Source organism: Miniopterus natalensis, chromosome X (genome assembly GCF_054644295.1).
Source record: "Miniopterus natalensis isolate mMinNat1 chromosome X, mMinNat1.hap1, whole genome shotgun sequence".
NCBI classification, from domain to species: domain Eukaryota; kingdom Metazoa; phylum Chordata; class Mammalia; order Chiroptera; family Miniopteridae; genus Miniopterus; species Miniopterus natalensis.
Genome location: NC_142103.1, coordinates 56,408,744 through 56,432,155, shown reverse-complemented (window position 1 = coordinate 56,432,155; position 23,412 = coordinate 56,408,744). Strand labels below are relative to the sequence as shown.

The window sequence follows — 23,412 nt, the reverse complement described above, 5'->3', positions numbered from 1 at the left end:
ATAAAATGAAAAGTAAATCCTGACTTTTGGATATGGTAATGACAGAAAAGCTTCTATCAGAATAACGACCATGATAAATGGAAGGTATTAGAGAGCATCCCAAAACAGGCAGAACTAGAGGAAATTCAGTCTTTGAAAGAAGAGCTACAGTGGGTGTCACAGTTATATATATTTTGGGTAGTGTGTGGTAGAGATCAAGAAGAAATCTGCAGGCTAATTAGCCTGAGGATTCAGAGCACAGAGTAGCCAGAGTCTCATAATATAAGATCCAAAATCTCCAGGTTCAAATACAAATTCACTCATCATACCAAGAATCAGGAACATCTCAACTTGAATGAGAAAAGACAACAAAGAGATGTTAACACCAAGATGACACATATGCTAGAATTATCTGACAAGAATTTTAAGGCAGCCATCATAAAAATATTTCAAGAAGCAATTACAAGCATGCTATAAACAAAATGAAAAAATTAGAAACTATCAACAAAGAAATAGAAAACATAAAGACTGGAATTTTTAGAACTGAAAAGTATAATAACGAAAATAAAAAACTTGCTGAATGGGCTTAATACAAGAATGGAGGTGACAGAGAAAAGAATCCGTGAAAAAACAACAGCCAACTAATAAATATCTTTTAAAAAGAATCAGTGAATTTGAAAAATAGAACAATAAAATTTACCTAATCTGAACAAAAACAAAATGACTGAAAAATAATGAACAGAGACTTAGGGTCCTGTGGGACAAGAACAAAAGATCATACATTTGTGTCATCGGAGTCCCAGAAAGAGAAGATAAAGAAGGTGGCATTTAAAAAATATTTTAAAAAATTATGGCTGAAATTTCCCCTAATTTGGTGAAGGACATAATACTACAGATTCAAGAGCCTTAATGAATTCAAACAGGATAAACCCAAAGAAATCCACTACAAGTCACATCATAATCAAATATTTGAAAAATAAAGACAAAAAATAAAAATCCTAAAAGCAGGTAGAGAGAACCCTGGACAGTGTGGCTCAGTTGGTTTAGAGCATTGTCCCATACACTAAAAAGTGGCAGGTTCAACTCCCAGTTGGGGTGCATGTGGGAGGGAACCAACTGATGTCTCTCTCCCTCTCCCTCCCTCTCCCTCTCCCTCTCCCCCTCCCTCTCCTTCTCCCCCTCCCCCTCCCCCTCCCTCTCTCTCTCCCCCCCCCCTCTCTCCCCCTTTCTCTCTCTAAGATCAATTTTAAAAAGCTGGTAGAGAGAAATGATGCATCATTTTACATTTGCACCTATATGGGAACAATGATTCGAATAACAGAAACCATGGAGGCCAGAAGGTAAAGAGAAATCAAGAAGTAAAGAGAAATGAAAGCAGAAAGAAAATGAGAATTTTTCTTCTTCAGACCTCCCCTAAAAGAACTGTCAAAGGAAATTCTCCAAACAGAAAGAAAATGATAAAAGAAATCTTAGAGCATCAAGAAGGAAAAAAGGATAACAGAAAGAGTAAAAATTTGGGTAAATACAGAAGACTCTCCTATTCCTTTTGAATTTTAAAAATTATATTTGATGGTTGAAGTAAAAACTCAACACTGTTTGATATGATTCTTAATGTATATAGAGGAAATTTTAAGATGTTATTTTAGAGAGAAAGGTAAAAAGACATAAAGATAGGTAAGGTTTCTATAGTTCACTCAAAGTGGAAAAATGTTGATAGCAACAGACTGTGATAAGAGATATATTCAAATACATAAAGCAACCACTAAAAAAATCTATACAAAGTGATACACTAAAAAATACTACAGATAAATAAAAGTGGATTCATAAAAAATGTCGAAGAAATCCACAGGAAGGCAGGAGGGGGAAAAAGAGAACAGGAAAAAGGCAGACGTAAGCCCTAACATATCAATAACTACATTAAAGGCAAATGGTTTAAAAGACAGAGATTGGCAGAATGGATTAAAAAAATGCAACCCAACTATATTTTATCTACAAGAAAGTCACTTTAAATATGACAATATAGAGAAATTGAAATAAAAATGATAGATAAGGATATACTATGAAAAGATACATTATTATCATACTATTAATAAAAATAAAGCATAAGTAGCAGTTTCTTTAAAAAGTAAACCTATATTTACCATATGATCCACGCAATTGCATTACTGGGCATTGACTCCAGAGATATGAAAACTTATATCCACACAAAACACAAAAACTATATATGAATGTTTAATTTTAGTAGCCCAAAATTGGAAATTACCCAAATGTTCTTCAGTGGATAATGGTTAAACAAATTATGTTACATCTATACCATGGAATACTATTTGGCAACAAAAAGAAATGAACTACTGATGCACTGAACAACTTGCACAGATCTCAAGGTAATTAAACTGCGTGAAAAAGTGAATCTCAAAAGGTCACACACTGCCCGATTCCATTTATATGACATACTCTAAATAAAAAGAAAACAACTATAGAATGAAGAACAGATTAGTGGCTGAAGTGATTAGACATGGGGTGGGGGAAGAGAAGAAGGCAGGTGTGATTATAAAAGAGTAGCACAAGAGAGGTCTTTGTGGTGATAGAACAGTTTGTAATCCTGACTGTGGTAGTGATTACATCAATATATACACGTGATAAAATTGCATAGGATTAAATACAAACACACATACACACGAATGAATGTTTGTAAAACTGGTGAAATATGAATAAGGTCTGTGGATTGTACCATTGTTAATTTCCTGGTTTTGATATTATATTATAGTTATATAACATGTTAATACTGGGGGAAACTGAGTGAAGGGTATCTGGATCCTCTCTGTACATTTCTGAAATTGTCTGTGGATCTAAAAACCGTTTCAAAATGAAGAAGTTTAAAAAATGATTGGATGGGATAAAAAATTTGTTGAATGGGATTAACATCAGATTGATACTAAAGAAAAAAGAATTAGTAAACTTGAAGATAGGTCAATGGAAACGAAGCAAACTGAAGCATGGGGAAAAAATATTGGAAAAAAATGATGAGTGAGAGCTTCAGTGACTTGTAGGACAATGTTAATCCATCTAACACATGTGTAATTGAAGTCCCAAAAATATATGAGAGAAAAAATAGGGCAAAAAATTAATGTGAAGAAATTCCAGCTGATAATTTTCCAAATTATATCCAAAACTTCAACTCACAGATTCAGGAATTCAGGGAATCCCAAGCAGGATAAATACAAGGAAAGTACACTGAGGTACTTCATGGTTAAAGTTCTGAAAACCAAACATAAGTTTGTAAAGGCAGCCAGAGAGAAAATTAAAACATATTATATAGAACGAAACAATGATTAAAAATAAGACCAACTTTCCATCAGAAATAATGGAGATGGCCTTGCTGGGTAGCTCAATTGGTTAGAGCATCATCCTTATATACCAAGGTTGTGGGTTCAATCCCTGGTCAGGGCACATACAAGAATCAACCAACGAATGCATAAACAAGGGGAAAAAGAAATCGATTTCTTTTCTCTCTCTCTCCCTTCCTTTCTCTCTAGAATCAATTAATAAATTAAAAAAAAAAAAGGAATTATGGAAACAAAGAAGATAAGAAAAGTCAAAATAGAATTTTATCCAGTAAGAATATCTTTCAAAAATGTAGGCAGAAAAAAAATTAAAAGCAGATAAGTAAAAGGCTTCTGCTTCTGGCTACAAGGGAAAAGAGGATGTGGAATTATTTTTTCTTTAGAAACAACTGGAGCCCGGCTGGGTGTGGCTCAGCGGTTGAGCGTCGACCCAGGATCCAGGCGATCAGGGTTTGATTCCGGGTCAGGGCACATGCCCGGGTTGTGGGCTGGATCCCCAGTCAGGGGTGTGTAGGAGGCAGCCGATCAATGACTCTCTCATCATTGGTGTTTCTATCTCTCTCTCCCTCTCCTTTCATCTGTATGAAATCAATAAAGATATATTAACAAAAAAAAAAAAGAAACAACTGGAAAATTGAGAAAAATATAGCAAACACATCTTCAGACATTGTACAATATGCAACACAATGTAGTGATCTGAGAGCAAAGGAATACAAATAGTGTGAATGCTATTATCACCCCAGCTTTCTACCTGGAGGTAATACCTGGACCATGGAGCAGGGGTGGGGGGATCCAAACAGAGCCTGGCAATCTCTGAGCAGAGGAGACAGAGAATGGAGTTCAGAAAGGCGAAAGTAGTTAGAAATTGTGGGGTGTAAGCCAAAAAGAGTTCTAGAAATATGCATACAGGTCCCCTTGAGTTTTTTTTTTATGAATACCGATCTGAACATGTATCAGGTGAAACTTTACAAAGATAAGTCTGTAAACAGTTTTTGAGGAGTTATAAGATGTACACTTCCTAGAGTTCACATAGGGCCAAAGTGGAGAGACCTCATTGAATATATGGGGCATCAGTAGAGAGCTACTACAGAGGGGCAGTGGCTTCTAAATGGGCTCAATTAGCTCAAGAGTAAATACTACTCAAGGCCTACTCTAAATGAGCTTAAAAACAAACATTAAAAGGATCAAACTGATCCACAATAACTTGCCTATCAGAAAAAGTACATTACTCTCTAAATTACTACAAAGAAATACAGCACTCAAGATGAAATTCACAGTTAGATATCCAATTTAAAAAATTACTAAACATACAAGGAAGCAGGAAAATGTGATCTATAACCTGGAGAAAAACCAGTCAACAGAAACAGATTCAGAAATGACAGAGATACTATTATCTCTGTTAGTAGACAAGAACCGTATAACAACTATTATAAATATTCACAATATGCTCAAGGATGAAAGAAAATATGAACACAATGATCAGAGAAATGGAAGATTTTTTCCTGGTTATCTTGTTTTAAAAATTTTATTTTATTGAAAAATATGTTTTAAAATAGAAATTTTAGATATGAAAAATAAAACTTTTCAAAGGAAAATTTCACTGGATGGGATTAATAGCAGTTATAAACTGCAGAAGAATAGATCAATGAACTTGGAAGCAAAGCACAGAAACTCTCCAAAATAAATCAGAGAGAAATAAAAGACTAAAAAAATTTAGTGTTGCAGTGAGCTATGGGAAAAGAAAACTGGTCTAACATAAGTTTAACTGGAATTAGAAGTAGAGAAAAGGACATTAAAGCAATAATAGCTGAAATACTTACAAATTTAATGAAAACTATGAACCCTCAGATCCTATAAGCTCAATAAACCACAAACAGGATAAACAAACAAACAAACAAAAAACACACCAGAGGAAACTGTAATCAAACTGTTGAAACCTAGTCACAAAGAGAAAAGTTAAAAGCAGACAAAAAGGGGGGGGGGGCATGTATTATACAAAGGAACAAAGATAAGATTGTTAACAGACTTCTCATGAGGAAAATATGTAAGCAAGAAAACAATGGAATATCTTTAAAGTTCTGAAAGGAAAAAAATGATCAACCTCAGAACTTTATATATAAACAGTGAAAATATCCTTCAAACATTAAGACAAAATACTTTTCAAACAAAAGCTGAATTTGTTGTTTGCAGACCAACATTATAAGAAAATTATCTGAAGTTCTTTAGGCAGAATGTAACTTTTACCAGATAGAAACATGGATCTACACAAAGGATTGAAAAATGCTGGAAAAGGTAAATATATGGGTAAATGTAAAAGATATTTTCTTACTCATCTTTAAATTTTTTAAATGATCATTTCGGGCCATGTTGGGAACAGCAGGTCCCTTGGTGGCTGACTGCAAAGAAATGCCATGGAAAGCCATGGAGGAGTGAGGCAGGCTATCAGGCTGGTGGAGTAAGTGGAGCAATGCATTCCAGCCAAAAGGTGGCACAGCTCAGCTGGGGACACAGAGGGTGTGGTCCAGAACTGGTCAAAGCTGGTGCATTCTAGCCTGAGCAATGTATCACTTGACTGCTATGGGTAGCTGTCTAGCCTACCTGCACACCCTGCTGGGGCTCCTACAGCAGATGCCCCTACTATGAGACCTCTTGCCTGGTTGGGTTCTAAATCTTATCTTTCATCCCTTCTTTTAAGCTTCTTAGTTCTCTCCTCCAAAGTACTGGCACCATGACTTGTGCCTGGACACCCCACACACAATAAGGACATGGAAAAGGTATCCTTAGTTATACCTGATTTAATCTCTGGAACTTTATTATTTTTGAAATCCAAGAATTTTACCTCCACCTAGATAGAAACATAAAAAGAATGGATCATTCACTTAATAAAGGGAGATTAGAAGACTTGCTTTCTCAAACCAGAGCTGCAACATCTATGTTTAAAGAAGCTAAAAAAGATGGAACTGAAGTATCAGTGAGCACTCTGACTAATGAAAGGAAGACATTTACTTCAAAGACATAGGGTGAAATTGTAAGTAAGACACAAAAATAAGATTAAAACTATCTTTATATATGTCATTAATTTACCTTTTAGTGTCTTATGAAAAGGACATTTTCAGTTTCAAAATAGTTTGCTATTTAGATGGTGGCATCATTTTCAGACCATTGATAGTTAAAGGGAAATTGAATATTTTAAATGTGGACATGATGAGCTTATCAAAACTCTGAAATTGGTAGAGCTTTTCAAACTAGAAATGAAAAATCACTGAAGCATCTTATGCATAAGTTATGACACTGCATGGGCTGGAGAAATGCACATAATAGCTTAGAGACCAACAAAGACTTGGAGAGTTGACATTGTTCAATGTCTACTGGAAGAAAAGTTAGTAAAATTCCATAGTACTGTCTCTTTTCAATGGCAAAGTAACTTGTTTATTTAAACCTTTAGCTCTAAACATGAAGACTTAGTTGTTATTTCATTTGCAGAATTGTACTTTCACTTTATACACAGACAAGTCTACAAATGTGGAGGGACTTGCTGTTTTGCTTTGTAGTTATGTGGTATCAGCATTAACTAATCTTTGAAGAAGACCCCTTTCATGTAAATGTTTGGCAACAAACACAAGTAGTACTAAAATATTGAAAATGCTGAATAAGTTGTTTGAATTTCATGGTTTATCCTGGAGCAACTTGTTTTAGATTTACACGGAGGTACAAAAGCAATGGCGGATAAAACTGTTGGAACCACGGTACAAATGAAGGCAGTAGCACCAAAGTATACCAGCAGTTATTTTATTCTTTACTGTCATGTACTCACAGTAAAAAAATAAAAATAAAAAAATCCAATTTTATTTAAAAATGTCCTTGGTGAAGCACTAAAAATTATTGACTCTTGATCCTGGATTTAATATTGTGTGACAGAATAGGAGGTATGCAGAAGTTGTTTCTGTTATAAACTATATTGTGGTGGTTGTCTTGAGGAATAGCACATCTGTGATTAAGCTGTGGCTTAAGTAGCCACTTTTCCCGGAACACCATTTTTGTTTGAAAGAATTGATGAAGAAATCGTGATTAAATACTTGGGTACGTGGTAGGTATTTTCTCAAAAATGAAGTAAGCCTATCACTTTAGGATAAACATTGACATTATTTGTTGCCAATGATAATATTCATAATTTTTAGTGAAAATTAAAATTTTGAAAAACATTCTGCCACTGTAAGCTTGACAGCTTCCCAAAACTTAAGCTTTGTTCCAATGAGATTAATGGTGATACCTGTTAATGCGATTTTTTTCAGTACTGTATAAAATGTTTCAATATTTGTAATATTTGCATAACTTAGTGGACCAATATTTTCCAAAAAATCAATATGTATAAGATGAGTGAGGTATCCATTCAAAGTACAAAATGACTGAATTTTAATGTAATGGAATATAAAAAGTTTATTGGTATGGTTTCAGATTCTACCAGCACTAACCTTTAAGAAACTACCACATGTAGAATTTTTGTGTAGCATCAAAGAAGGATACCCATAATTATTGGAAAAGGTTATTAAAATACTCCAACCTTTTCTAACTATATATCCATGTGAGGCTGAATTTTTTTCATATACTTTAACAAAAACAACACCAAAACATGTCGAATGTAGAAACAGGTATGAGAATTCAACTGTGATCTATTAAGCCAGATGTTACAGATATGCACAAATGTACAGCACTGTTATTCTTCTCATGAAATTAATTTTTGCCTTAGAAAATAAAGTTATTTTTTATCACAACATATAACTTGTGCTAATGTGTACTGGATTTATCACTTTAAATAAATTAATAAACACTTTAAAAATTAAAAAAAAACAAGACAGTAACAACATATCATGGAGTTTATAACATAAGCAAAAGTAAAATATCTGACTACAATAGCACAAAGGAAGAAAAGGGGGAAAATGGAAGAACATTGTCATTAAGGGTGCTGTATTATACATAAAGTAGTGTAATAGTATTTGAAAGTATACCATGATAAGTTAAAAATGCATACTGTAAACCCCAGAGCAACCACACAAAAAACAAAAGAGAAAAGTTATAGCTAATAGGGAAATAAAGGAGATAAATGAAATCCTAAAAAAAATTTACTTAATTCAAAAGAAGGCAGGAAAATAGAAAGGAACAAATGGGACAAATAAAAGAACAGATGGGACAAATAGAAAGAAAAGAACAGATGGGACAAATAGAAAACAAATAGAAAGATGGATTTAAACCCAAACATATAAATAATTTACTTAAAGGTAAGTGGTCTAGGTACCCCAACAAAAAGGCAAAGATTGTCAAAATGGATAAAAAATCAGGACTCAACCATATACTGTCTATAAGAAAAACAATTTAAATCTGAAGCTACAAATAGGTTAAAAGAAAGGACAGAAAAAGATATACCCCACAAATAATAATCATAAGAAACAGGTGAGACAATATTAAAATCAAACAAAGTAGACTTCATTACAAGGAATATTACTAGAGATAAAGAGGTATATTTCATAATAATAAAGGATCACGTCATCAAGAACATATAACAATCTTAAATATGTACACATCTAACAACAAAGCTTCAAAACTACATGAAGTTCAAACCAATACAACTAAAAAGAAAAATAGCCAAATCCAAAATCATGATTAGAGATTTTAATTCTCTCAGTAATTGGCAGAATAAGCACATAGAAAATCAGGTATATAGAAGACATAAACAACAGTCTTAACCATCCTGACCTAATTGATTTGCTCTCCAATAACAGCAAAACACACATTCTTTGCAAATCACACATGAAACATTCAACAACACAAACCATATATTGGGTGGTAAAACAAATTTCAATAAACATAAAAGTACTGAAATCATGCAAAGTATGTTACCTGAGCACAACAAAATTGAATTAAAATGAATATAAATAGAAAAATATCTGGAAAATCCTCAAATATTTGAAATAATTTAGAAAACCAATGCTTCTAAATAACTCATCAGTCAAAGAAGAAAATTAGAAAATATTTTGAACAAAATTAAAATAACAGCACATCAAAATTTGTGGGATGCAGCTAAAGCTGTGCTTAGATGAAAATTCATAGCATAAAATGTTTATATTGGAAAAGAGGAAATGTTTAAAATCAATGAACTTAATTTATATCATAAACTAGAAGAAGAACTAAAAATCAATACAAAGTAGAAGGAAATAAATAAAGATATGAGAGAAAATAATGGAATATAAAAGAGAAAAATAAAGTCAATGAAACTAAAAGCTGGTTCTTTGAGAAAAAACACAACAAACTACAGTTCAATAAAACTGATAAACCACAAGCTAAACTGATCAAGAAAAAAAGGACAGAAATTAACAATACTAGGAACGAAAGGGTGGATATCACTATAGCTCCTACAGACATTAAAAGAATAATAAGGGAATATTATGAGTGAATTGGCAAATTCCTTGAAAACAAATAATCAACATGGAAGCAAGAAGAAACAGAAAATATGAATAGCCATATAACTATTAAATAAAATTCATAATTAAAAACCTTCCCATAAAGAAAATTCCAGGCTTGATGTTTTCACTGGTGAATTCTTTCAAACATTTAAGTAAGACAGTAGAAATTTTACATAAAGTCTTTCAGAAAATAGAGGAGGCAGGGATATTTCCCAAGTCATTTTATAAGAACAGCATTGCCCTGATATTAAAACCAGACAAAGACATTACAAGAAAAGAAAACAACAGGTTAACATCCCTTGCCAACATAGACACAAAATTCCTTGACCAAAATTTCAGCAAACTAAATCCAGCAATATATAAGAGGATAATATACTATGGCCAAGGAGGGTTTAACCCAGGAATGCAAGGTCAGTTTAACATCAAAATAAAGCAGCAATTAATGCAATTTACTATATTAACACAATAAGAGGACACTATAAGATCATTTCAATAGATGAAGAAAAAGCATTTGACAAAATCCAATACTCATTTGTGAGAATAATTCTCAGTAAATTAGGAATAATTTCTCAACCTAATAAAGGACATTAAAAAAAAACAAAAACAAAAACCCTGCAGCTAACATCACACTTCATAGTGAAAGATTAAGTGCTTTTGTCCTTTGATTGGAAACAAGAAAAGGATGTTCACTCTCATCACTTCTATTCAACATTGCATTGGAGGTCTCACTCGTGTAATACGGCAAGAAAAAGAAATAAAAGGCACGAAGATTATAAAAGAATAAGTAAAACTCTCTTTATTCACAGATAACATGTTTGTATACATGGAACATGCTAAGAAATCTACAAAAAAGCTACTAGTGCTAACGAGTTTAGCAAAGTTGCATTATTCAAGATCAATATAAAAAATCAATTGCACTTCTATATTCTAGCAACAAACAAATGGAAACTGAGACTTAGAATACCATTTATAATGCCACCAAAATCATGAAATACTTAGGGATAAATTTAACAAAATTTGTACATGACCTATTTGCTGAAAAAAATAAATAAAAAATTGAAATTAAACAATTAAATGAAAAGATATAGCAAATTCATAGGTTGAAATATTAAATATTGTTAAAATGTTATTTCTCCCCAAATCAAGCTATAGATTCAGTGTAATCTACAGATTGCACTGTAGGGCTATTTTACATTAGCAACATGTATTTGTATATACATCAACTTAATTCTTTTCAATGGCTACATATATTCCCTTATATGAATGAGGCATAGTTTATCTAACAGTCCATCAAAAGTGGCTAAGTAAATATTTTTTTCTTCACTAAATTTTATTTATAAACCTATGTGACGATTCAGGTATATATATATAGCTGATATATCTGTATATATGTATAAATATACATACATATGAGTAAACAATATAATATAATTGCCTTATTTTAGATCGTAGGATCCAAATAGTATTACTGGATTACAGAAGATTCTGATATATAATAGCCCATAAGCCTTATTACATGGAGTGGATGATTTGCTAAATTAGCCATGCACTGGTGATTTTATATGGGACCCCATGCCACTTTTTGGATTTCCCTATGGTAAAGACACCTGGGCCAGTCATATGGGCAGGCTCTATTCCTCTCAGCTTTCCTAGCTGGGCCCAATGCTTCTTCCAGCAGGGACTGCTTCCTTATTCCATGCCTAGCTGGCCAACCTGGCTCCCCAATTCTTGGGCTGGGACTAACTCCCTGACCACTGGCTTTATGGCATCACTAGTTTTGTATCTCATGAGGGTTATGATTAAAATCTCACCACTAATCATTTCTAATATTTGTGCTGGGCTTGCCTTCCCAAGTCCCTTCCCTTCATTTGGCAATCTAGCATTTTACAATGGACACATCTGTTTCCTACAGCTGGTATCGACCTGGAATTCTTGCAAAGAATAGGTAGCTGCTACTAGGGTTAAACTGTTCCCAGAAAAAGGCTAGATTATGTACCCAATTCTTCCACCTTAAAAATAGAAGTTTTTCATTGTGAATGCTGAGACACGTATTACACTCACTCACTCACTCACTCACTCACTCACTCACTCACTCACTCACTCACTCATTTATTCAGTTGTTCATTCAATGAATGAATGAATGAACTAGGTGGGTGGTTAACACTCTGCTAGTCATTGAGGGGGAACGCAATCAAAGCACGAATGACCAAATGAATGGTGTAGACTACATGTTTTAGGAGTGTACCTGAACCTCTTAGCAGATTTGCCTTTCTCAAGTCTCTCCCTTTGCAATCTATCTTCCTCGCTCTACCAAGTGAGCTTTCTAAAAACCAATGCTCATCTGCTTTCACAGAAAAAAGTGAAGTACTTTAATGTAGCATTCATGGGTCTTCATTATCTGTCTCCAATTTCCACTCAAGCCTTTATCTTTCCCATTCTTTCTCATAGGACCCATGTTCTACTATTATATCAAACTTCTCAGTGGTCCCATGAGGCGCCAGGTTCTTTCCAATCTCTGTTCCCTTTGCCTAGAATGCCTTTCCCACTTCTTTACCTGGAAAACTCCCAGTCAATCATCTCCAGCCTTCAGTTCAAAGTTTTTTGTTGGTTTTTTCAAAGTTTTGATGAAACATTTCATCTATGCTTCTCATCTGTCCTGGATTTGAGCACATTATTCTGTTGCCTTTATTGGATGATGAGATTTTTGAGGGCATTGCTTCTATCTTGTTAGTCTCTGTATCTCTGAATCTAGGTCTGAATAGGGCCTGGCAGGTAGTAGGCACCCAAGGTATATTTGTTAAATGAATGAAGAAACATGGAACAAATAAATGCAAAGGAAGAGCTGAAAGGGTTTTGGTATATTTAGGTAAGGGATTATTAAAGGCATAAGGCTTGAAGCTGGATCTAGGAAGACAGTAGAGAGGTAGGGGAAAGGCATTTGGAAGAGGATGAGGATTATTACCCCAGGAGACAGAACAAAAGCCCAAGACTGAGAGTGAAGATAATGAAGGAGTCAGCCAGACTGTGGTTGAGTGATGCATTGTCTTGACCTTGTTAGTGACTATATCTCTCAAATATATTTTCAGCTTCTGGAGGGCAGGGTATTTTGTACACTCCTTTGTGTCCTATTTATATTTGAAGCACATCTCCATAACCATTGTTCCTACTGTCTTGTGGTTCTTATCTGCTCTGTAATATAATTATTTGTGTATCTACATATTCCCCCAGCACTTATACTGTCCACCTTCCTTGCTGCTTGAAGTAGGGGACGAGGTCTTGGTGTTTTTGTATCTTCCAAGATACTTAGCATGATGCCTGGCACACAATGGGTGCTCAATAAATATTTTTTGATCTACCATTTGTTGATCTGATTACAGAGGACCACAAGCGTATTTGTGTGCAACTGTGTATTGTGGCACAAAACTTATATATATGCCTTCACACTGTGTAGTCTATGTTTGGCAATTTTCATGAAAATATTATCTTATTAAACTTGGAAGACTGTCACTTCAATTTTTTTATTTGTTCCTTCTTGGATGACTCACATCTCTAATACCAGAAAGATATGAGAGAAGGAATTCAAAGAAGGTTTGAACAAATTTATAAATGGCAAAGTCATAAATGTCTGATTATAAGAAGTTGTTAGGAACATGCAAAGGGGAAGGAGAAATTTTAGATTTCAAAGGTGCCTATCATGTGCCAAGAACTGTGTTAGGCACTTGACATACATTGTACCTCATTTAATCTGGCAGAATATGTCAAAGTAAAGATGAGCCTGTCTGTCTATATGGCCAAACCTACACTTACTGAGGCACATTGCTTCCCCAGGTACCAGAGGCAGTGTTCATTTTTATTAAAATTTTATCAACCTTTTAAGACAGAGGAATCTATGGATTTGCATTGTTTCCTAGGAACAGAACACATTCTCAATTCAGGCTCCTATATGCTTAAAAATCTTTTTTGACAAAACTTGATCAATTTTTAAAGTCTCAGTGCTTTAAATTATAACGTAATCTGAGATATTCCCACAGCAATAACAATAATTACATTTGTTCACAAATTTGTTTGCTTACCTTTATTTTTCATAAAGCTTCCAAGTACTGAATAAAGGTAAGTCAAGTCAAGGAAAGAAACTTCTATTAACCCTGACACCAGCAAATTGTCTCAAATTATAGTTTGCCTTCTAATTTGTATTCTAGAGACACTGAGTGTTTTTTCTGAGATACATATTATACCTCATCTGTGGTTAGAAGAAAATTTTAAGGAAACTAGTTTAAGTTGTTTCTAATTAAAAAAAAAATAATAGTAACTTTCAAAAACATAATGCTCCTAAGTGGACAGCTTCTGCATCTGGGAAGAATCAAAACATTATAACCAAAGTACCATCTCTGCACCTTGGGAATTGGCTTGAGAAAGTTGGGAGGCAGGTATTGGTTCATTATTATAAAGTCACACAGTCTAAGGCCTGCTGCTATACATCCCGATCTGTGATAACATGCTTCCTGCTAGGTGTGGAGGTAAGGTGGGAAGAGAAGGGATACACCTTTGGGTAAAGGATTGTCAGCACACTCACAGGTCCCAGATAGCTTTCTATTAACCTGTTTTGGGAAAACTAGAACAGGTATCTTTGCTTTGGAAAACATAAAGCACATCTCATATGATTAAAGAAAATGGTGAGGGTTCAAACGGTATGGTTCACATTTTGAATGGTCCTGCCACTATCACTGAAAAACACCAGACCTGTCTTTTTGGTGATTATGTGTTTCTTAAATTTCACAATAGCCAAAGGAAATTGAGAGACCAAGACTACCACCAAAGAACATAGGTGTGACATACTGCCTATGGGACTTTTTAAAGATAGATAAAAACCCAGCTTATACATATAGAAAAGTGCCCCTTATTTTTCAAGGTAGGGGATGAAAATATGCACATATTCCAAAGAGTTCTTTGTGTGAATAGGTGACCCCTTCCCACAGTCTCTGTAATTAATTGAGAAATTAAAGTTGGTTGGCCTTTGAGATCTCTTGTAAGAAAGGCAGAAGGTCTTGGATATTTTGGAACAAGAGTCCACTATTCTGCCAAGACAGTGTGTTATTGTTATTGGAGTGTCTCTCAACAAAACGGTATTGAGTAGTGAGGACATGATTTTGATTAGGTGGAATGACTCAGCTCTTCCTCTTAAAGAAGAGAGGACTTGTCAGAGCCTTACTTACCTCATGATCTGGGATCTCAGAGGATAGTGTTTTTCCTAGGATGACCCCGGTCAAGTATGTCCAGCATCGAGCTGTGTTGGCAAGGTTATAGCCTCCTGTCTCCACCAAGAATTGTGAAGTTAGGAAAGAATAGTCACAAAACAGCAGGAGAGGGAAGGGGGGTAAGGAGAGAAAAATGTTTTAATAAAAGGGCTAAAAGACAACTTCAACTTGCAGAATTTCAACCAAGTATCTCCTTATATTTTTAAACCACCTAGTAGTCGGACTTCAGTGGACCAGCCAGACCATGCACAGTGTGAAACTAGGAAGTTCAAGGCCTATGAAGATGAAAAAGGTTCTAGTCTCAGAACAAATATGCACCTGAGCTCTCAATTGACTCTAAGCTCCTCAATTCCATCAAGAGTCATCGGCAGGAATGAGATCCCTGGAACCTGGATCTCTTGAAGTGACCTACCTAACGTAAAGGTTTCTGTGATAAATTTTGCAACAATTCTATAAAATGACTGCTGGATGTGGTTTGCATGTTAAATCTATTGGCAGATGTAGCCCTACATACATCCAGGAAAGAGAAAAGAAAAATGCTAAAGAAACAGACTTCCTTCTTTTATTATCAGCATTCCTTTTCTCCACAAAATGCAGGCCTAGTAGCAGAGATCAAAGAAAACGAGATAAGGAAGGGACTGTTGATTCATACTTTGATCTATCTCATCAGGTCCTGTCATGGTCACCCAGAAGCCATATTATACTGGCTAATAATCAGCATCTTTTTGTTCTGAATAGATGTGTTCTGCCATGCAAGCATCAGAACATTAGCCTTTAACTAAATTCCAAAAGTGTAAGGATAAAATGGAATGATTTCCTAACCTCAATGCAGCCCGAGGGAAATCAAATTTAGTCTATTTTAGGTAGGGTAACCATGACATTTATCATCCAAAATGGTACAGTTTTAAAGGTAAAAGGGGACACTATTTGTAATTACACTGGGATAACACGTATAAATTGGGACATATGGTCACCCATTTCTTGAGTCTTTCTATTCCTTGAAAGGTCAGGGAGGCTGGGGCTTCTGGACTATGTCTTTTAGGCCTCAATAAGGTCCACAGAAGCTTGGGCTGTGGCCACCTCCACAAATTGTTTATGTGTTATTGGCAGTTGAAAATTTAAGTGAAATAGTATAGGTATTACTTTAAACAGTCTTGATGTGGAAAATCTAAATTTCTAAGGTTGACTTATTGGGTGTGATTATTTGATTTCAAAAAAAATCACTATAGGTTGTTTTTTTTTTTTACACTCTGAAGTTTAAGATACTTGATGATGGAATTACCAGATACTCAGTATGGACTACCTCAGTCTCACTATAGGTTTTAAGTAATAGTTCTCACTAGTGTACATACAATATGATTTCCAAAAATTCCATTTATGCACAGGCATTTTCAGGAATACACATATTTCAAAAGCCAAAACTTTGGACTGAGGAAGCTAAGAGGCTTTAAAAATGGTAAATAAAGGCTGTAGCCTCAAACAAAAGTTGAATTCGCACAGATATATGTTGTGGAAAGGCCTTTGTTTTCTTCTCTCCTAACTGTACTTGTATCATAATCACCATTCTTTGTGCCATTAAGGAAAGTAGTATGTCACACAACACTTATCAATTTTATCTTTTCCCTGAGTTGAAGTTAATACATCTTTTTCTGGCTTTTTATAAGAGGTTGTCTCTTGTAAGCACCTTTAATTTTGAGTCCTCTAGAGTTTGAGGCTGCCAAAGGACCAGGCTTGTGTATTTGCATGGATGCTCACTCATATTCATAAGACCTTCCCACGATCTCCTCTAATTTTGTTTTTTACAACAGGTTGGCAGAACAACAAATTATTAGCTGTTCCATAATACACACTTTTTAAGCTCAGTCTAACTTGACCATGTTATTTTAACACATTGACACATTCATCCAATAAAATAAAGATTGTGCCAAACAGATAGAAGATTCTAAGCAAGGATTCTTCAAAGGTAGTTGAGGTTGTGAAAGGTGCCTTTCACAGATGTGTAAATGCTTCTATTGAACAGACTCAGCTTTCTGTTGGCTAAGTAATACAAAACATCAGTACACACTGAGGGCAAAGATGTCCAAAAGACCCTACCTCTCTCCATTTTACTTCACTGTAACAAATCCATGCTTTTTCAGGGGGGTGGGAGACAGAAGTAATTCCTGATTTCAGCTTAGGCTTAATGAATTCACATGTTTACAACATATATTTGAGTAGGGTTATAATTTTAGTGGTATGTTTCTATATTATTATTATTAGAACTGGGAATCAAAGACTACACTGAGAAAAGATGGATCAAAGTCCACTATCAACATTCTCTATTCTTAATAAGATCTGGTGTCACCTTTAACCCAAAGACCTAAGCTTCAGGAACTGAACATTTACTTCAGAGTGCCAAGGAGTGGATGCATATGCCAAACTGATCAGAAGTGTGTCAGAGCACTTACTTATACTGAACTGTGAAGGTGGCAGAATTCACTGACTCAGGCTTCTGGACCACAGGCAGGTTGATATTATCTAATCTAATTAAGTCAAGTTTTCCTCAGTGTCAATAAATTAAATGTAGAGGAAGGTCAACAAATTCTCCTGGTGACCTTCCTTTGTACTCACCTCCTCCCAAAATGAGCGTTGCCAATTGCCACTGGAGGATGTACTTAAGACACCTGCCAATTCCCACTGGAGTCATGTTAAAGGAGCACATGGGATCCCCAGCTATTGTATCAGCGCCCAGCTGTAAGACCACCGCTTTGGGATTAAAGGCTATGTATACCTCCTTTAATACACTGTAGAAAAGAGAAAGAATACAAAATGTCAGAATATGATAGGTCAGTTTGCTCTTACCTATCACTGCTCTAGGGGTGGTGATGGTGGTAGAGCCAATGGGAGGTATAGTTGAATCAGGAAATACTGAAGGAAAAAAAAAAATCCAACTTATCAAACTCATCAAACTTTCCACCTAAAAAGGGTGAATCACACTGTATGTAAATTATACCACAGTAAACCAACTTATATAAAAATTCTATCCACTTCCATCCTCAAGGACCAAATTTGTCCTGAGTTTCAGAATTCAGACTTCCTTGACACTTTCATATTAATTTAACTTCAACAGCCATAGTACACAGTGTACACATTTACTCCATTTTACAATCTGGGAAAATAAGTCATATATATTGACTAGTTACTAAGGATTACTTCTCATAATTAAGACTGTCAACATACTTTGAGCTTATCACCTAGTTATTACTGGAGGCTGGTGAAGAGAATATATGCTTTGAAAGCATAAACATTATCAGCTTACTTTTTATTATGCTAAAGGACTACTGGGTTACGAAATGCAGCCCTCTCCAAGAGTATTATAGGGAAGGGAACTACAACAACTGATCCAAAATTATAAATCTGAAAGCAGCCTAAAGAACAAATTGTAGTGGGTAGGAATGAGCATAATTTTGGGTAGAATCATTCAATGCTATCAAGTCAACCTAACAGCTTTTTATCAAGTTAGAAAAGGAAGTTGTTAATGTGACAAATGACCTTAGTCAGGTTTCCAGTATTCTCATTAATTGAACACTGACAATGTCCAGAATGCATTCCTAGGAGTTATAAGGTCCCTGCTCTCAAGGGGCTTACAATCTAGTTCCTAGACAAAACATATACCCGTACTCAAGGGCCTGAGTAACTCTCACAGAGACATATAAACATGTGCAAATTAACATACTTCAGAGTTGAGAAAAAGCAGAGTCAAAAAGTGATTAAAAATGCTGGGGTTAATATCCTTTCATAGTCAACATGTCAAATTATACCAGTGCAGCAAAAACAGAAAAATCCAAGATCCTTCTGAAACTGCAAAAAGAATTCAGGGATATAAAACGCCGATCTCTCAAACTCATATGTAATGAGGGCATTGAAACTATTGAAAAGTGCTCAGTTGCACAGACATTCTTTGACTCAAAGGACAGTTTTGTTTTGATTTCTCATCTATGCAGGCAAATATTGAGTGATTGTGGAGATTATAAGAATATTATAAAACTTAAGACATACGATACTCAATATAGGAATACTCAGGTCTATCCTCTTTTTCATGTGCTTATCTCCTGGGTGCAGAGGAATGATATGCCACCAAGAAGGCATACCATTTTTGGCCTTACATACAACAACAAAAATCAAATTTCCTAAGCATTATTTTTCAGCAACACCAATACTTATCTCATACTTTTCCAATGGCTCCCATTTTAGCAAAAAGAGTATTGGGGAGGTAAGAAAGACTAATACTTTCTCATTCATTCTTTCCCTCAGTTTGCACACATTAACTGAGTGTCCTCTGTATGTTCAGCATAAAACTGTGCCAGAAGTTGCAGGAACAAAGATGAATGTGGCACAGTTCTTATCTTCATGTGCCTCAGAACAGAAGGGAAGACTCAGACTATGTCAATAAATAAAAATACAATGATAAATGAAGTATCAGAGATGGCACAGAGGAGAGAGTAATAAACTTTTCCAGATGATGTCAGAAAAGGCTTTACAGGAGTACTTCTTGACTTAGGTCTTAAAAGATGAGAAAAACTATCATGAGTCACCTATCAAAATGGCTAAAATGAAAAATAGTAATAACATCAATTGCTGGTGAGGATGTGGAAAAAACAATATCACACATACATTGTGGGTGGGAATATAAAATCATATACATAGCCACTCTGGAAAGTCCTTTGGCTTTTCCCATCAAAACTAAAAGTAGACTTACCATATGATCCAGCAATTGCATTCTTGGGCGTTTATTCAAAAGAAATTAAGACTTATTGTCATATAGGAACTTGTACATAAATGTTCATAGCAGCTTTATTTGTAACAATCCAAACTTGAAACAACTAAGATATACTTCAACAAGTGAATAGTTAAACTGTGGTACATCCATACTATTGGAATATTGCTCATCAATAAAAAGAAACAAACTGATACACGTAAAACAACTTGGATGGATCTCAAGGGAATTATGCTGGGTGAACAAGGCCAATTCCCAAATCTATAATGCATGATTACACTTATATACCATTTGTGAAATAATAATTAGAGGGATGGAGAACAGATTAGTGGTTTCTAGGAGTTAGGGATGGGTGTAGTTGCATGACAGAGCCTTGTGGTGATGGTACAGTTTTGTATCTTTTTTAAAAAAATTATTATATCTTTATTGGTTTCAGAGAGAGGAAGGGAGAGGGAGAGAGAGAAACATCAATGATGAGAGAGTCATTGATAGGCTGCCTCCTGCACGCCCCCTACTGGGGACCGAGACTGCAACCTGGGCACATGCCCTGACCAGAAATTGAACTGGTATCTCCTGGATCATAGGTCGATGGCTCAATGGCTGAGCCATGCTGGCCAGGCTACAGTTCTGTATCTTGGTATGGAAGTAGTTTTGGTTATACAAAGCCACATAGACACACACACAGACACACACAGACACACACAGACACACACACACCAGTACATGTATAACTGGTGAAAAGTGAATGAGCTCTATGGATTGTACCAATGTCAACTTCTTGATTTTGATATTGTGCTATAATTGTGCATGATGTCAACATTGGAGGAGGGTTGAAGAAGGGTGCAAGGGACTTCCCTCTACATTTCTTTGCAACCTCCTGTTAATCAATGATTATCTAGAAATAAAAGTAAATAAAAGATTAGGATGGGTAGAGAAAAGGATAATTAGAAACTTTGAAAAAGGTAGGGTATTTTGTATACAGTACACATGTCAAAGCAACTAGAAATGAGGACAGCTTACAGAGTGCTATATGGTGGGCATTTTTAAATTCAAGACTGGAAGTTTTGATTTGGTTTGATGGTCAAATGGGAGCCACTGGAAAAGTATGAGATAAGTAGTGGTGTTGCTGAAAAATAATGCTTAGGAAATTTGATTTTTGTTATTGCATGTAAGGCAAAAGAGAGAGTCTGGAGACAGGGGGATTAACAAAAAGGGTATCGAAATATTCTAGGCACAAGAGCAACAGGAAGCAAGGTAAGGCCAATTGGGAAAAACCTGAGAGGGCTCAGTGACAGATTGGGTGGAGGGTGTCAAAGGGGAAAACACACCATGCGCATTCCTCCTGAATTCACAGGAAGAGGAAAGAGAAATTGAAATATTCCTTTCCCCACTGCTACTTCCAAATCCAATATTCTTACTTGTCATCTACCTCTTCTTTGAGGTCAATGTCACTTGCTTACACTACTCAAATATTATGAAATTTCTTACCTATATACCTATAATGTACTCTTTCACCTCCCTAGAGGATTTTAGCACCTAGTTCACAATTTTTCTGTCTCTCCCTTTCCTTCCCATCATTCTCTGCAGTTCATTATCTATCCACTCACTAAAACCTTTTTTCTCCCTGCATTGTTTTTAATTAAATTTATTGTGGTGACAGTGGTTAACAAAATCAAATAGGTTTAGTGTGTACAATTCTATAATACATCATCTGTATATTGTATGTTCACCACCCCAGGTTAAGTCCTCCCTTTACCCTCTTCTCCCTCCCGCCACCCTTTTCCTTCTGGTTATCACCATACTATTGTCTGTCTATGAGGGTTTTTCCCTTAATCCCTTTACCTTTGTCACTCAGTCCCCCCAACCCCCCTCCCCTCTGACAGCTGTCAGTCTGTTCTCTGTACCTATGAGTCTGTTTCTATTTTGTTTGTTAGTTTATTTTGTTCCTTAGATTTCACATATAAGTGAAACCATATGGTACTTGTCTTTCTCTGACTTGCTTATTTCACTCAGAATAATGCTTTCCAGGTCTATCCATGCTGTCATAAAAGGTAAGATGGCCTTCTTTTCCAAGTCCCTCACTCACTGAAACCGTGATTCAAGCGCCTACTTTCCCTATGCTAGGCACTAGAGATATAGAAACAAGTAAGACCCAAGGAGCTTATGGTCCATTAGGGGAAGAAGACAGGAAAACAAATAACTATGATGTTATAATACTAACTCTTTTTCCTTCCTTCCTTCCTTCCTTCCTTCCTTCCTTCCTTCCTTCCTTCCTTCCTTCCTTCCTTCCTTCCTTCCTTCCTTCCTCCCTCCCTCCCTCCCTTCAACAAACATTGAATGAACGCCTATTATATATCAGGCACTAGGTTGGACAATGGGTTTACGTTATTGAATAAGTGAGATTCACCTTGCTAATTCTCTGACATTACAGTTTCTTCACTTCTTTTAAAAAAATATCTTTATTGATTTCAGAGAGAGGAAGAGATAGGAAGAGAGAGATAGAAACATCAGTGATGAGAGAGTCATTGATCGGCTGCCTCCTGCAAGCCCCCGACTAGGGATCGAACCCGCAACCCGGGAATGTGCCCTGACAGGGAATCGAACCCCAATCGCCCGGATCCCAGGTCAACGCTCAACCGCTGAGCTACGCATGGCTGGGCCAGTTTCTTCACTTTTTGAACAGTGCTGTCCAAGTGAACTCTGCTTTGGTTATCCCTAGGCATAGCCATACTGTGAGGCCTGGTAAGAAAGCAGTTGGAATTGTTTCATTTCTAGGACCGTGAACTCTGAGCTACATTTTCTGTACACAATGTTCTATCCTTTCATGTTTCCCTCATTGATTTTTCTCTTTATTCTAATTATGACTCTTTTTTTCTAGTCTTCCTGCTATTTTCAAAGACTACAGGCCTATCTTTTGACCTTGCTTCACTACTCATTTTGGAGAAAATGGTTAATCATTTCAAAAACTCCTACTAGCATACTTAATTCCCTCACACCTTTGTCATTTTTGCCTTGTCAATCCTTAAGCCCTTGGATAAACCACACTGTCAGAATTTTCTGCTCTCTTCTGCTGAAGGAAGCTGAGAAATCAAATCAATTGCCTCCTCTACAGTTTGTGCTTATAACTTCAACAAATTCCATAAACATTTACTGAGTGACTGATATGTGCCATTCACTCTTGGCAATCCTTAGCTTCACCTCCAATTGGTAAACAATTTCTTGCAATATCTAGTCTATTTTTAAAAAAATACAAATATAATGAATATATTCTTCATGCTAAAAATAAAATATGAAAGTCTATCAAATAAAAGTGAAAAATTGCCCCTTCTCCATTACCACTCCCTCTCCAAAGGTAACTGCTGACCAGCTCAGTCAGGTATGAGGCAGAATGTCAGATGTTTAATTTTCTAGATCAAATTTTTTCTGCCTCATACTTGACTGAGTTGGTTGAAAGAATGTGCAATAAATGGCTTCCTCTGCCTCTTTTCTTTACTTGAAAATGTCTTCTCTCATAGTCCTCCTCTTCCTTGAGGCTAAATTCTCCACCTGAGTACTAGATCCTCTTTCCTGTCCCTCTAAGGGCCATCTATCACTGAAGAGCTCTTTATTACATCATTAGT

The 23,412-nt window shown here is 35.6% G+C and overlaps 1 protein-coding gene across 1 annotated transcript in view; it reads right to left on the bottom strand.

The window, feature by feature from the left end:
- LOC148090501 (histone deacetylase 8-like) overlaps positions 1–23,412 on the bottom strand; it is a 183,154-nt gene that overhangs the window by 137,721 nt on the left and 22,021 nt on the right. Inside the window, exons 2-3 of the mRNA XM_087813368.1 lie at positions 17,647–17,819; positions 14,995–15,089 (exon numbers count right to left, since the gene is read on the bottom strand). Coding sequence (XP_087669494.1) covers positions 14,995–15,089; positions 17,647–17,819 — 268 coding nt within the window. The remainder of the gene's footprint in view (positions 1–14,994; positions 15,090–17,646; positions 17,820–23,412) is intronic.